This window comes from Ailuropoda melanoleuca, chromosome 3 (genome assembly GCF_002007445.2).
Source record: "Ailuropoda melanoleuca isolate Jingjing chromosome 3, ASM200744v2, whole genome shotgun sequence".
NCBI classification, from domain to species: Eukaryota; Metazoa; Chordata; class Mammalia; order Carnivora; family Ursidae; genus Ailuropoda; species Ailuropoda melanoleuca.
In genome coordinates this window covers 83573833-83585791 of record NC_048220.1, presented here as the reverse complement: position 1 = coordinate 83585791, position 11959 = coordinate 83573833, and the positions used below count along the sequence as shown (strand labels likewise).

At 58.6% G+C, this 11959-nt stretch overlaps 1 protein-coding gene across 5 annotated transcripts in view; it reads left to right on the top strand.

The window, feature by feature from the left end:
* Window positions 1-6: 6 nt before the first annotated feature.
* UNC5A (unc-5 netrin receptor A) overlaps window positions 7-11959 on the top strand; it is a 61100-nt gene continuing 49147 nt past the window's right edge. For 4 of the 5 annotated variants that reach the window (XM_034656688.1, XM_034656685.1, XM_034656687.1 and 1 more), the window contains exon 1: window positions 7-191. In XM_034656688.1, coding sequence (XP_034512579.1) covers window positions 122-191 — 70 coding nt within the window. In that variant the 5' untranslated portion in view covers window positions 7-121. Of the gene's footprint in view, window positions 192-10984; window positions 11125-11959 lie in introns of those variants that run through there. The other variant, XM_034656686.1, reaches the window with a different exon arrangement.

The following is an 11959-nucleotide window of genomic DNA, read 5'->3' as shown; positions in this document are numbered from 1 at the left end:
TTGGCTGGCATGGGCCCCGGGGGCGCCCCGGGCTGGGGCTCTGGGCTGAGGCGCTGAAAGCCGCCCTCCCGCCCACGGGGCCCCGCGCCCGGCCGGCCCGCTCGCCCGCCCGACCGCGGCCATGGCCGTCCGGCCCGGCCTGTGGCCAGCGCTCCTGGGCATAGTCCTCACCGCCTGGCTCCACGGCTCGGGTGAGTCACGCGCGCGCTCTGGGGAGGCTTGCGGGGGACTGTGCGCGAGAACGCTCGCTGCTCTGGGTGGTCCCTGACCCGCGCTGCCGGACCCAGCTGGAAGCCCCCCGAGGCCAAACTTTGGGAGGCGGGACGCGGGGGCCGCCTGTCGCTGCTGCGCAGCTTCCCCGTGCGCTTCCCCGGAAGCCTGGGCTCTGCCAAGTGCTGGAGCAGCTGTCAGCGCGCGGGGCTGGCGAGTGTAAACGTTCCACGCCTCCGGGCGGGGGAAGTTTGCTGGTTGCCCGGCCCCAGAGCAGAGTCGGGGGTTTGAATCAATGCCTGGGGGAGCCTGACTTTGAGGGTCACAGATTAGAGGAGTTTGACCACATTCCAGTGCCCAGGAAAATGAGGAGGGGGCTTAAGATACCTCTTCCCGGTAGTATCTGACCCAAACAGCTACTCACAATTCCGACTTGGCACCTGGCCTCTGCCCACGTCCAGAACACAGTGTCCTCCTCTGTCCCCGCCACACGCTCGCACACGCACACACTCAGGCGTGGAGGCGCATACACCAGCCCCCAGCCCTTGCAGCCCGCACAAAGGCCCGTGGCCCCTGGCCAGGGCTGTGGCTCCCAGCCTCCTTGGTGCGTGGGGGGCCGGAGTTGTGGACCTGGGGCCGCTGCCGCTCTCCTTTCTCCCTTCCATTGCACCGCCCTTCCTCCTCCCTTCATGTCCCGTTGGCCACCCTAACCTGCTTGGTAACTAAGCTCTCAGCCCACCTCCCTTGGGGTGGGGGGAGTTCCCCTGCATCCTTTGTCTGTTCTCCCTGAGCTTCCACCTAGCTGAGTTGTTAGGGCCTCATGATTCCCCCCCCCATCCATGTACTTAGCAGAGCTGAGCTTATGTGCGTATTGGGGGGGTCATTTGGGTGATCAAGGGGGCATGAGGCTCACCCTAGCAATTCTTGATTCTTGCTGCCCTGAGAACCTGGGGAATGCCTCCCAGCCTGGCCGGGCCATTGTTAAACCTAGGGGTCAGAAGGGAGCGTTGGGGTTCCTGAGATGCGAAGCCAGACTGATTGAAGATCAATGAGTGAGAGCTGAGACCAGCCTGATGGTTGAGGCTGATGGCTGTTCCTTTAAAGGGTCTCTGCGTAGCATCCTGCACCCATTCTGCCTGGCTGCCCTCCCCAATCTGCCCCCTCAGTCCTCCCTCGGCTCTACCCTATCTGTTTTCCAACACCTCATCACCCCCCCCCCAAATCCTCACTTTAACAAACCTTCCTGCCCTGTGACCTCCCCTTTTAATCCTCATGGAGCTGGGAGGCCGCACCGCTGCTGGGCGTGTGTTCGCATTGCACACACATCCGTGTTAGGGTTGTGTGCAACCCTCAGGGTGCAGGGTTGGCGAGCCGGTCATGGTGAACTGGGGGTGTCTGTGCTCCTCACACAGGGGAGGCGTTGCCAGTACCAGCTGGGCGCCCAGGAAGTGTTTACTGAGGCGGCTGTGTGTGAGAAGGCTGTGGTCATATCTGCATGTTGCCCACGCGAGCACGTGTGAGGGCCGTGGCTTGGCATGTGTGCCCTGGCGACGATGGGGGCTGGCAGTGTGTGCAGCACGGGTGTGCGTGCGGCCACATGAGCTCGCGTGACGGCTGGCCTGCTGCACGTGTGTGGCGGTTGCGAGCACTTGCACAGGTGAGTGTGTGTGGCTAGGATAAGGGGGTGGTGGGTGCCGGTGAGTCAGGGTGCCACAGCCTAGGGGGTGCCACATGGATTCCTCGGAAGGTCACAGAGTAGGGGAATGGCATCCGGGGTTGGTGGGGCACCTGTTGGGGCCTGGTCCAAGGTTGCCCAGGGAGCTGGCCGGTGGGCACCAGTGCCGCAGGGCCACCCTGGGAGCAGAGGCTGCCTCTGGGCATCCACTCCCAGGCCTGTGGGAGGAGCTTCTGAAGGGCATGCAGGGGCCCTTCTCCTTATCTGGGGCCCCTCACTGCTGTCCCCCACGGGCTCTGGGCACACGTGCCCAGGCAGGCTGGCCCTGAGATGACCCCAGCTCCTCCCGCACCTCCTCCCACACCACCCGTCATCTCCTCGGCAACAGCAGCCAGTGAAAAATGTGTGTGAGTGGCTGAGGGGCGAGTGGCCGGTCGGGCGGCAGGGGGCGCGGGGGGCCAGCAGGACTGCAGCCTCCCGCTCCCCAGGCCAAGGGTCCACCCTCTGTCACCGACTCACACAAAAGCCTGTCCCTTCAGCACACTCACCCCCTGTGTGCTCCTGCACACAGGGACCCCACCCCCACCCCGTCTCACAGCTTTTTCCCATTCATACCCAGTCGCACAGCTGGCACCTGCCTCCCCACCCCGTGGGCTGCTCTCACCTGTTGGTTGCCCGGCACAGGGATCCCTGCACTCCTAGGGGGAGGGGCCCACAAGGAGCTGGTTCTCCTGGAAGGTGGTGCTGCTGAGAGCACTGAGCGGTGGTATGTCCACCCTGACCCCAGCAGTCTGTCCTGGGGTCTCTTCCTCAGGCCCCAACCCCATCCTCAGGGCTGGTCCTGGACCCCTCTGTCCATCCCTCACCCCAGACTAGAACAGCTGGTCAGGGGGAGGGTGTCTTAATTCTTTAGGACTAAGAGATACCTTGCCGTCACTTTGCCTCAGGGATGGATTGTGCTGGACTTCAGGACCCCCCAGGTGTCCCCAGGAGAGGGCTTATCTTCTGACTGGCCTGCCTGTTTCCCCTTGCCCATGTTGGGAGGGGCTTCCCTCAGGAAGCCGGGGATTGGCATTGATCCAGGAGCTCCTGGCAGGTTCCCCCAAGCAGCCAGCTTTGGCCTCAGCCAGGGGCCGGGAGCCCTCCTGTCTTATATAACTTTGTCCTGCCTAGGGCTGCTCTGGGCCCCAGACCTGCAGATTCAAGCCATGTAGTCTAAAGGCAGGAGCTGCCTCCAGCCTGGGGTGGGGGGACCCCTTCACACAGAGGCCGTGGTGTTGGGCTCGGCAGCTGCCTGGAAACACACGTGTCCACATACATGCACGCCTGGGCCTGCTCTATCCAGGCCAGCCCTCTCCTGCAGCCCCCTCCTTGCTTTCCCCCTCCCCCTAGTCCTCCAGCCCCGGGCTGGAAACCTTGCCGTCTCTCTTGGCTCTCCCTTCTCCTTCACGCTTCATGTCTAATCTGTCACCAAGTCCTCCAGCTCAGTTGTACTTGTGACATTGCTTGTGTCCCTCTCTTCCTTTGTCACAACTCTGCCCCCCAGCCCCTTTCTCCCTTACCTTCCCCATCTGGACCAGTGCAGTGACCACCCCTACTCATCCCCCTTCTGTGCCTCCTCTACTTTGATTAATGTCCCTGGTATGCAGGCTGGAACCCCACTAGAAAACCTTCTGTGTCTCCCCAATGCCTGAAGGTGAAGTCCAGCCCTGAGCCTGAGGTCCTTAGGGAAACACCTGCACCACCATGCATGACTGGGCTGATCCACTAGGACTTGGCTTTAACTGCGGATGGGCTGGGCATCCACACCCCCAGACAAACTCTGGCTTCTGCCCTATAGCTCCCTTGCCTTGCAGAACCTGGTGCTCTGGCCCCGCCAGCCACACTCCTCACCCCGTAGATGACGTCTTCTGCTCTGTCCAGACCTAGGCCAGACCCCCTTGCCGCTGCCAGTCCCAACTGTTCTGCTTATCTCAGCCCCCAGCTTCAATCCTGCTCCCTCCGAGAGGCCTCCCCAACTCCTCCCAGGGCCCATGGAGGGTCCGTGGCACATTGCTGAGCTTTGAGTGGCCTACAGGGCAGATTCCTCAGCCCTGGAGAGTCAGATGGGGTCTGGGGCAACTGCCAGAAGCCTCCGGCCTGAGCTACCTCTTCGCTCATGCCAGAGCTTCCTCCAAGTACTGCCATCGTCTGCAGCGCCGTGACCCTGCTCTTAGCCCCTAACATGCTCCGAGTCATGCTCAGGCAAGTGCGTATTTTTTCTCTTTTTTTCCTCCACCACTTGTGTTAGGGTTCTCTTGCTAGGTAGGGAGGGCTGCTACAGCTAGGGAGGGGGAGAGAAGTTTACTCTGTCCCCCTTGGCAGCCCTCCCCATCCCTGTCCCTGAACACAGACTGCTTCACTCTGGGGAGGCTAGAAATGGCTCCTGTCCAAGGTAGGAATGAGTGAGTTAAAGCCCCACCATGGGGTGGCTGTGCCTTGGACCCTCACACAGATGGCAAACCAGCTCACATGATCACCCGTGTTTGTGAGTCCTTCCTACAGGTTGTATGCCCAGGTCTGCTGAGTAGGAACCGCCCTACTCATCCCCACCCCTCCCAACATAGATGTTCCCAGATCAGTGTCTTGTCACGCAAATAATGTCATTCTGGGCCCAGTCCTGTAGACTCAAGCCCCTGGAAGGTGGGGTTGAGGGGCACTGAGCCATGGCATTGCCCGTCCCGTTCCTGACCATCTGTCCCGGCGGCCTCCTCCTTGGGCCCCACCCCTATCCTCAGGAATGGAATTGACACCAAGACTTGGGCTGCTTTGTGCAGAACCTATTGGGACCTCTGGTTCCTGAGACCAAGCACCAGGGAAGTCTGGCCCCTGAACTCCAATCATCCTCACCACCCAATGGGAGCTCAGCTTCCTGTGATCAATTCTTCTGGTCCACCCCTTCACACCTCTTGTCTGCTCCCGTGGGAATGGCATTGACAGGTCCTCCTGCCTTGTGGGGAGCCTCAGCCCCCTCTTCCTGTCAGGTACCATAGCAAAGGCAGGGGCTTTGAAGACAGACAGGCCTGGGTTTTAGTCTAAGCCACCTGACCTTGGACAAGTAACTTTTACTCCCTAGCCTGTTCCCACATTTTTAGAATAGGGTCGCTTTTGCTTCCTGAGGTTGTAGTAAGGAGATGATGGGCGACATAGAGTGCCCAGGGTGGAACCCAGCATGGGCGAGACAGCTATGCTGTTTATCTCCTTCCATTTTCCCCGGCATTGAAGCGGCATGAATTAGGACAGAGCTAGAGTCTTGAGGTGACCAGAGCCCAAGTCCAGAGATAAGAGAGAACATTTGTTGCTGCTCCATCCCCAGTCAGGAGCCCCAGGAAGGAGTCATGCTTTTAGTTGGAAGAAGTAAACACCCCCCTTCCAATCTGTACACATACCACCCCCTGCAGGGACTTGGGACTGACTCAGACTCCCATTCCTCCAGTGTGCAAAGAACTTTGTTTGGGGTTCTACGAAGCTGATGATTTGGGTTCAGCTTGTCCTGGAACCATGTTCTGATGATCAGCTCTGACATAGAACATGGCAGCAAAAGGGGTGGGGGCCCTGGATGGGACTAAATTCTAGTCCCAGCTCTGCCATTCGATTGCTTTGTGATCTTGGGCAAGTCACTTAACCTCTCTGGGCTGTTTGCCTCTTTGTATACTAAGCATTAGACTTGATGACTCTATTGGAGCAGAGGCTGGTGCACAGGGAGGCTGCCTTGGGAGCCTGGGGTGGACTGCGCAGTCAGCAGCGGGCTCCCTGAGGAACCACTCACACCTGCCCAGCACCCGCTGAAGCCCCCAGCCACCCCTGCGGTAGCTGCCGGCATTGCCTTGGAGCCGGGTGGCTTGCTGTGGCAGGGCCAAAGGTGGCTGTGAAGCAGAGGTGGGAATTGTGAGTCCCAGCACCTGAGTCAGGAAACAGGGCCCTGCTTTAGCCGGTGACCACCCCCAATGGCAAAAACCGGCCTTCTTAGGGCTCCCAGAAAGTCAGAGCGCCAGTGCCTGAGGCCCACCCTCTTCCCAAGCACTGATGGCAGAAGCCACAGCAGCCTTTGGCCTTTGGGAGCCAGAATCCCAGGTACGCTGAGGAGGTGGTGGAATGGTTGATTTGCCAAGTTCCAGAGTCTGGGTTTGGACGAGGTCTTGGACTAGGGTGAGGCAGGGGAGGTGCCCAGGGTGCAGAAATTAAGTGTGCAAGTGCAGTGTCAGCCTCCTTAAATTTTGTGCCCTTGGCACCCCCTGTGCCCCGCCCTAGTCCTCGCTGGCGATCTAGCTTTTCCCGGGACTTGGGTTTTCCTGTCTATAAAATGGAGCGCTCAAAGGACCTAGCTGACAGGGTTGTCGTGTGGATTACGTGGACCAGTGCATGTCTTCTGTGTGTCATAGCCCTGACACACAGTAGGCGCTCAGTAACTGTTAGCAATGGATGGTGATGGATATGACAGTGGGCACTGTTTTATCCTCACTTTGGGGGGGTCCTTGGTGCCATCTTCGTGGGAGAGGGTGCAGCTGGGAGTCCAGGTGGGAGGGCAGAGCCCTGAGGGGAGGCCTGCATTTTGGCTGGCGTTCTTTCTCTCTCTTTTGCCCGGGCTCCTTCCCTTCTCCAGGTGTGGTTGTAGACAAGCGCATTCCAGCCCTGTTTGAGAGGGGGGAGAGGGAGAGACTCAAATCTGGAGAGGCCTGAGTGGCAGCTGCTCATCCCCAGGGTAGGTCACAAAGGGGCAGGTTTTAGGTCCCACTTAGAAGGGGGAGGGGCCCCTGAAGAGAGTACCACGGGCCAGCGTCCTGATGGGTGAGTCTCCCAGAGCTGGGACCCTCCCCACACCTGGATGTCAGAGCTCTGTCCATCTGGAAGGCTCAGGGTCACCTTGAGCTCCAGGCAAATACGTGGCTGAGATTTGGGGAGGGGAGTCGGTCTGGACTGAGCCCGAGCAACAGCTGCAGGGCCCCTGGGTAGGGAGCTCTGGACCCTGTATCCCACCTCTGCCCTGCGCCTCCCCAGCCAGGAGGGCAGGTGGGACCCCACCTCCCCCCACTGCCCCACCCCAGCACATCCGGCAGGGAGCCTGCAGGGGGTACACCCGGAGTGAGACCCTACCCCTTCCTAATTGGGGCAGAGACCAGATGGAGTTGAGGGGCTGCAGGGTGAATCCCCCCCCCCCCCCCGCATCTTTCCAGCCCCTTCCCTCCTCCCCGAAAAAAGGGTGCCAGGCACGGGCAGGTAGGAGTGCGTCCTTAGAGTCCCCGCGTGACGGAAGCCTGCCCTGCTTCCAAAAAACCGTCCCCACTCCGTGGTCGATGTTCGGATAGCTTGCGGGGCGGGGGACCCCCGGCTAGGCGGGCTGCGGGGCACGTTGGCAGCCGAGGGGCGGCCGGGGCCGAGCCAATGGGAGCCCGAGCCCAGGGGATTAGCAATTAGCCTGCTCCCGCGCGGGGCTCTGGGGAGGGGCGCCCTCGGGTGCGTCCTGCCCCGCGGCCCCGCCCCACTCGGCGCGGGTGCAGAGCTCGCTGTAAACTCGGCGGCCGCGCGGGGAAGGAGCCGGGGCCGGGAAAGGGGCGGGATCCCTCCGCCCGCCAGCCCGCCCGCGGCCGCCCGCCGGATTAGCGGCTCTTTGTTCGGGGCCTGTTAACAAGTTCCTGGCTGAGCGCTCGGCTGCCGTCCGGGGAGCAGGCATCCAGCCTCCGGGCACCGCGGCTTGGCGGCCTCCGCTGCGCCTCGGTTCTTGCGCCCCGCGGCACCCCCGCCCCCACCGCCCTCCCCGGGGCCCGGAGACGTGGCTGGCCGGTGGGCCCCATTGGTGGGCGGTGTGGTGTGCGTAGGACCGCCGCAGCACCCACCGCTGACCTCTGCGGAAAGGAAGAGATCGCGGCGCTCTGTGAGCACCGCCTGTAGGCCGGGGCTTCGAATGCGCCGCTGTCATCGGTCCTATTTTACAGATGAGGGAGTGCAGGGCTTCCTGCAGTCCAAGTGGAACTAGGCTGGGCTGGAGTTCCAGTCTAGGTCTTTGACTCCAAAACTCATACTCCTGCTAGGAGAGAAGCCTGGGGCGGGGAGAGGAGGAGCCTTCGGTGGCTGTAAACTGTTACATTTTTTATTCTTAATTAACTTCGTGATGGTGTTAATCATGGACCGTGCTGGGCGCTACCTGCATCGTCTGATCAGAATCAGGACAACCCACAAGCTAGGTGAAGTTAGTCCCATTTCTTAGATGAAGACACTGAGGCTCAGAGAAGTGGCAGGGCTGGAACCTTGTTACTGCTCAGCCTGACCCCCTTCCCTACTCACTCCCACACCGTCAGAAACAGAACACTGTCCCATGGGGTCATTTACTGCCAGGGCCTTGTCTGGTGCCCCATGGACATGAAAGGCTATGGGAGAATGTCAGGGGACCTTGATTCTCTGTGTGGTCTTGGGCTGATCCCCCCATCTCTCCAAGCTCATTGCCCCCTCTATATCCTGCCTCCTGACCCCATCTTGGGTGCTTCCTAAACCTAGGCAGGGCTGTCCAGGCCCCAGGATTTTGAATATAAAACGCCCTGGGTGTTGGCTTTCCAACTTGCCCCCAACCACACATCTTCAGGTGGCTGGGACTGTTCAAAGCCACTTTCTTAGAATGAGAAGGAATCCTTCCCAGTAAGCTCCCCCAGATGGCTCTTGGCTCTTCCTTCTGGGGCCAGACTGAATGGCTTCCCCCTTCTCAGTTATTTAAGACAGGGCCCCTGCCTGGCCCCGTCTGCTCTTTCCAGGCCAGGCACCTTCAGTCTTCTCAGCTGTTCCTCATGTAGCATGGTTCCAAGCCCCTTCTCTGTCTCCTACATCCTTGTTACCTGCCTCTGGATGTCAGTCCCAGCTCGTCCCACTGTGATACAATGCCCTGGCATGAACTAGCAGAGAATACTAAGTGTATCCATTGCAAACATTGGGAAACCCAATCCAAAGCGACTTAAGCAAAAAGGGATTTATGGGCACATGTAACTGAAAGACGGGGGTAGACTAGCTTCAGGCATGGTTGGATCCAGGAAGAACAGTGTGACCAGGGTTCATGCCTCATCTATGCTCTTCAAGGGTCGGCACCACTCTCCGACAGCCTCTCCCCTCACAGTCCCACGGTGGCAGCCACACTTACTGGCGTTACATTCTTGCAGGCCCAGTCCGGGGGAAGGAGGGAGTATCTCTTTTCCTCAGCCATCCATCAAATGTCCTGGTCCTTCCTCATTGAGCCAACTCAAGTGCTGTGCCACGTGTGCCAGTCCCCACAGCCAAGCCACCTGTGCCACTGTCCTGTTTGCCACCACTCACAGATCTCCACTGAGAAGAGATGAGCACATTGTTTTGAGATTTAACCAGTGTGCCATCAGTATAGGTTGCCCAAGTATTTAATAAGAATGCTGAAGAGCACCAAGGACACAGCCTGAGGCTCACAGGTAAAGGCCTGAGTTTGGACCAACCTTAGCTATTTAATCAGCGGTGTTAGAAAACAATGCTGACCATTCAACAGGTTTTCCATTCCCTTCAATGTGCTGTCATCTGGTTCACGTATCTCCATTTGCAGATCCTGAGATATTTTATCAGGTGCCTGGCTGAAATCCAGACGCACTGTTTCCAACTTGGCCCTGAACTACCGCAACAGTAACTCTATGATAAGGGAAGCCAGTCTGGAGGGAAGGGTTCGTGGGAGTCCTGGTATGTCTCTGTGTGGCCCCTACCTTCCTGCTCGTCTGTAGCAGACGGAGAAGCTCCACGGGAATCATGCCTGGGGTTTGTGGTGGGTCATCAGGCAGTGGCCCCTTCAGTGGACATTGGTTGGGTTTTGTATTTGTCCAGCTGCCATTCCTGGTCCCACTAGGACCCCATGACCTCTCGCCTTTTGGATACAGCCTTGGTGGGGATTTAGGGGGACCCCTAATCTCAGCAGCAGAGCCCAATGAGACAAGTAAGTCATTTCCCCGGTCCTGGTTCCTTTCTCACTTCAGCACCTGCTTTTTAAGCCTCTTGTCCCTTCTCTCAATGACCCAATTTTTTGCCAGTATTTTCCCTTTTTTGCTTAAATTTGTGAGAGTCGATTTTGCTGCTTGCGATTGAAGAACCCTGATGCGCTCACCGAGTCCAGCTTGCCTCCTCTTCTGAGAGCTCAACCCCAGCTCATGAGTTTCCTGCCCCGTGGCCGCTCCCACTCCTGCTTTCTTGGAGGTCAGCACGAGATCCCCCTGCCAGCCCCTGGGGTGGGATCTGTCCGGCCCAAAAGACCTGAACTCATTCAGAACAACCGCTTGGCCTCTGATCGCTGCCCTCTGATCCTCAGTGCCTTCTTGCCGGAGTGCGTCCAGCCCCTCTAGCTCAGTGTCCTCAGCTGCAAGGTGGTGGGGCAGAAGGGACGGCTTCCTGGAACCCCCCCGCCGGCAGCAGGCCCGATCTTCCTCCTCCAAGCCCCCTCCTGCAACATGTGGCTTTGACATTTCCCTGCAAGCCACAGCTGGACCTGAGCTTAGTCTTCCCTACATGCTTCTCCACTCCGTGTCTCTTGTCAGTGGTTTTGTACTTGGTTTTGGTCCATCTTTCCATGTTGGTCATGTCCAGTCAGAATCCGAGCCTACCAAATGCCTCAGAGCTTCCCTGACACTCTCCTAGAGACCTTCTTTCTCCAGATCTTTTGGGATCACACAGCCAGAGATCCATGTTTGAGACCCACCCATTCCTCTCAAGATGCCTTTCCTTTTAGATCCCTGGCTCAACTGGGGGGCCTCTCTTTGGTGTGAATTGTGTGAAGCCCACCACCCAAAGGCCAGGATGCCCTTCTGGTGGTCAGCATTCCCTCCCGAGCGCGTTGGGCTGCTAGATGTTTAACACTTGGCGCTCTGGGAGAGCTGGAGGGCTGGTTTGCCAATTTCCATGGTGTAAATACTCCCACTAGGGCCTATTTCAAACTACCAATGTGATGATGTCAACTGGCTTGCAAAATTCTAGAAATTTTAATGAGGGGCGCTCTCTCTCTCTCTCTTTTTTTTTTTTAGATTTATTTATTTATTTTAGAGAGCACACATGAGCAGGGGGAGGGAGAGAAGCGAATCCCCGCTGTGTGGGGAGCCTAACTTGGGGCTGGATCCTGTGACCCTGAGAGATCATGAGCTGAGCCGAAATCAAGAGTTGGATGCTTAATCAGCTGAACCACCAGGCACCCCAGTGATGGGCTTTCTTTAGCACAGGTGAGCTGGCTTCAGCACACTGCTGTTCCCTGGTCACCCCAGTCCTCTGAAGTGGTCACAGGAAGGGAGTGGGCCTGTAGGACCCGTTGATCTCCCCAAGCTAGGTGGGGCTGCTCCTTCTGGACACCAGGCTCTTTGGTGGGCTGAGGGTGGGGAGTCCCTGAGGCATGAGAGCCACTGAGAACCAGGGCTCTGCAGGTGATGGAGTGGCTTAGAATCTTAAACTGGGTGACCTTAGGCAGGTGACTTCAGCTCTCTGTGCCTTGGTTTCCTCATCTAGAAAATATGGATAATGAAAGGTTCCTACCTCATAGGGTTGCAGGGAGTAAATGAAGTATTCCATGGGGAGCAACTTAGCCCCGTGCCAGGCCCACAGTGAATGCTCTGTACATGGGAGTTGCTGCCCATGCTATGGGGACAATTTGGGCCTCCCTCTGGGACCACACCAGAGGTGTGGGGGAGTGGAGCACCAGGTCCTTAGTTGACAAAAATGGCAGAGAACCTCAAGGGCAAGACCCTGCAGGTCTGGAATCTTGGGAAGGTGCTTATTCTGGGGTACGAGCTTTCGTGGGAGGGTTTGAGAAAGAAGGTTGACATGGTGAAGGATGACTCACCCCCAGTGACTTGGCCAGGTATGACTCCTGACAGCCTGAAGACCTAAGGATGAGCAGAGCAGAGGGGTGGCAGGGGCCACAGTGACATTTGAGAGCCTAGATGGGCCAGGCAGGGGTAACCTCCCTGCCGGCCTGCAGACTGGACGGACCGTGGCTTCAGGGATTTTCCTGGCTGCCCCCATCCTCTGCTTCTGAGTTCCAGGGGCCCCCGAGGCCAGAAG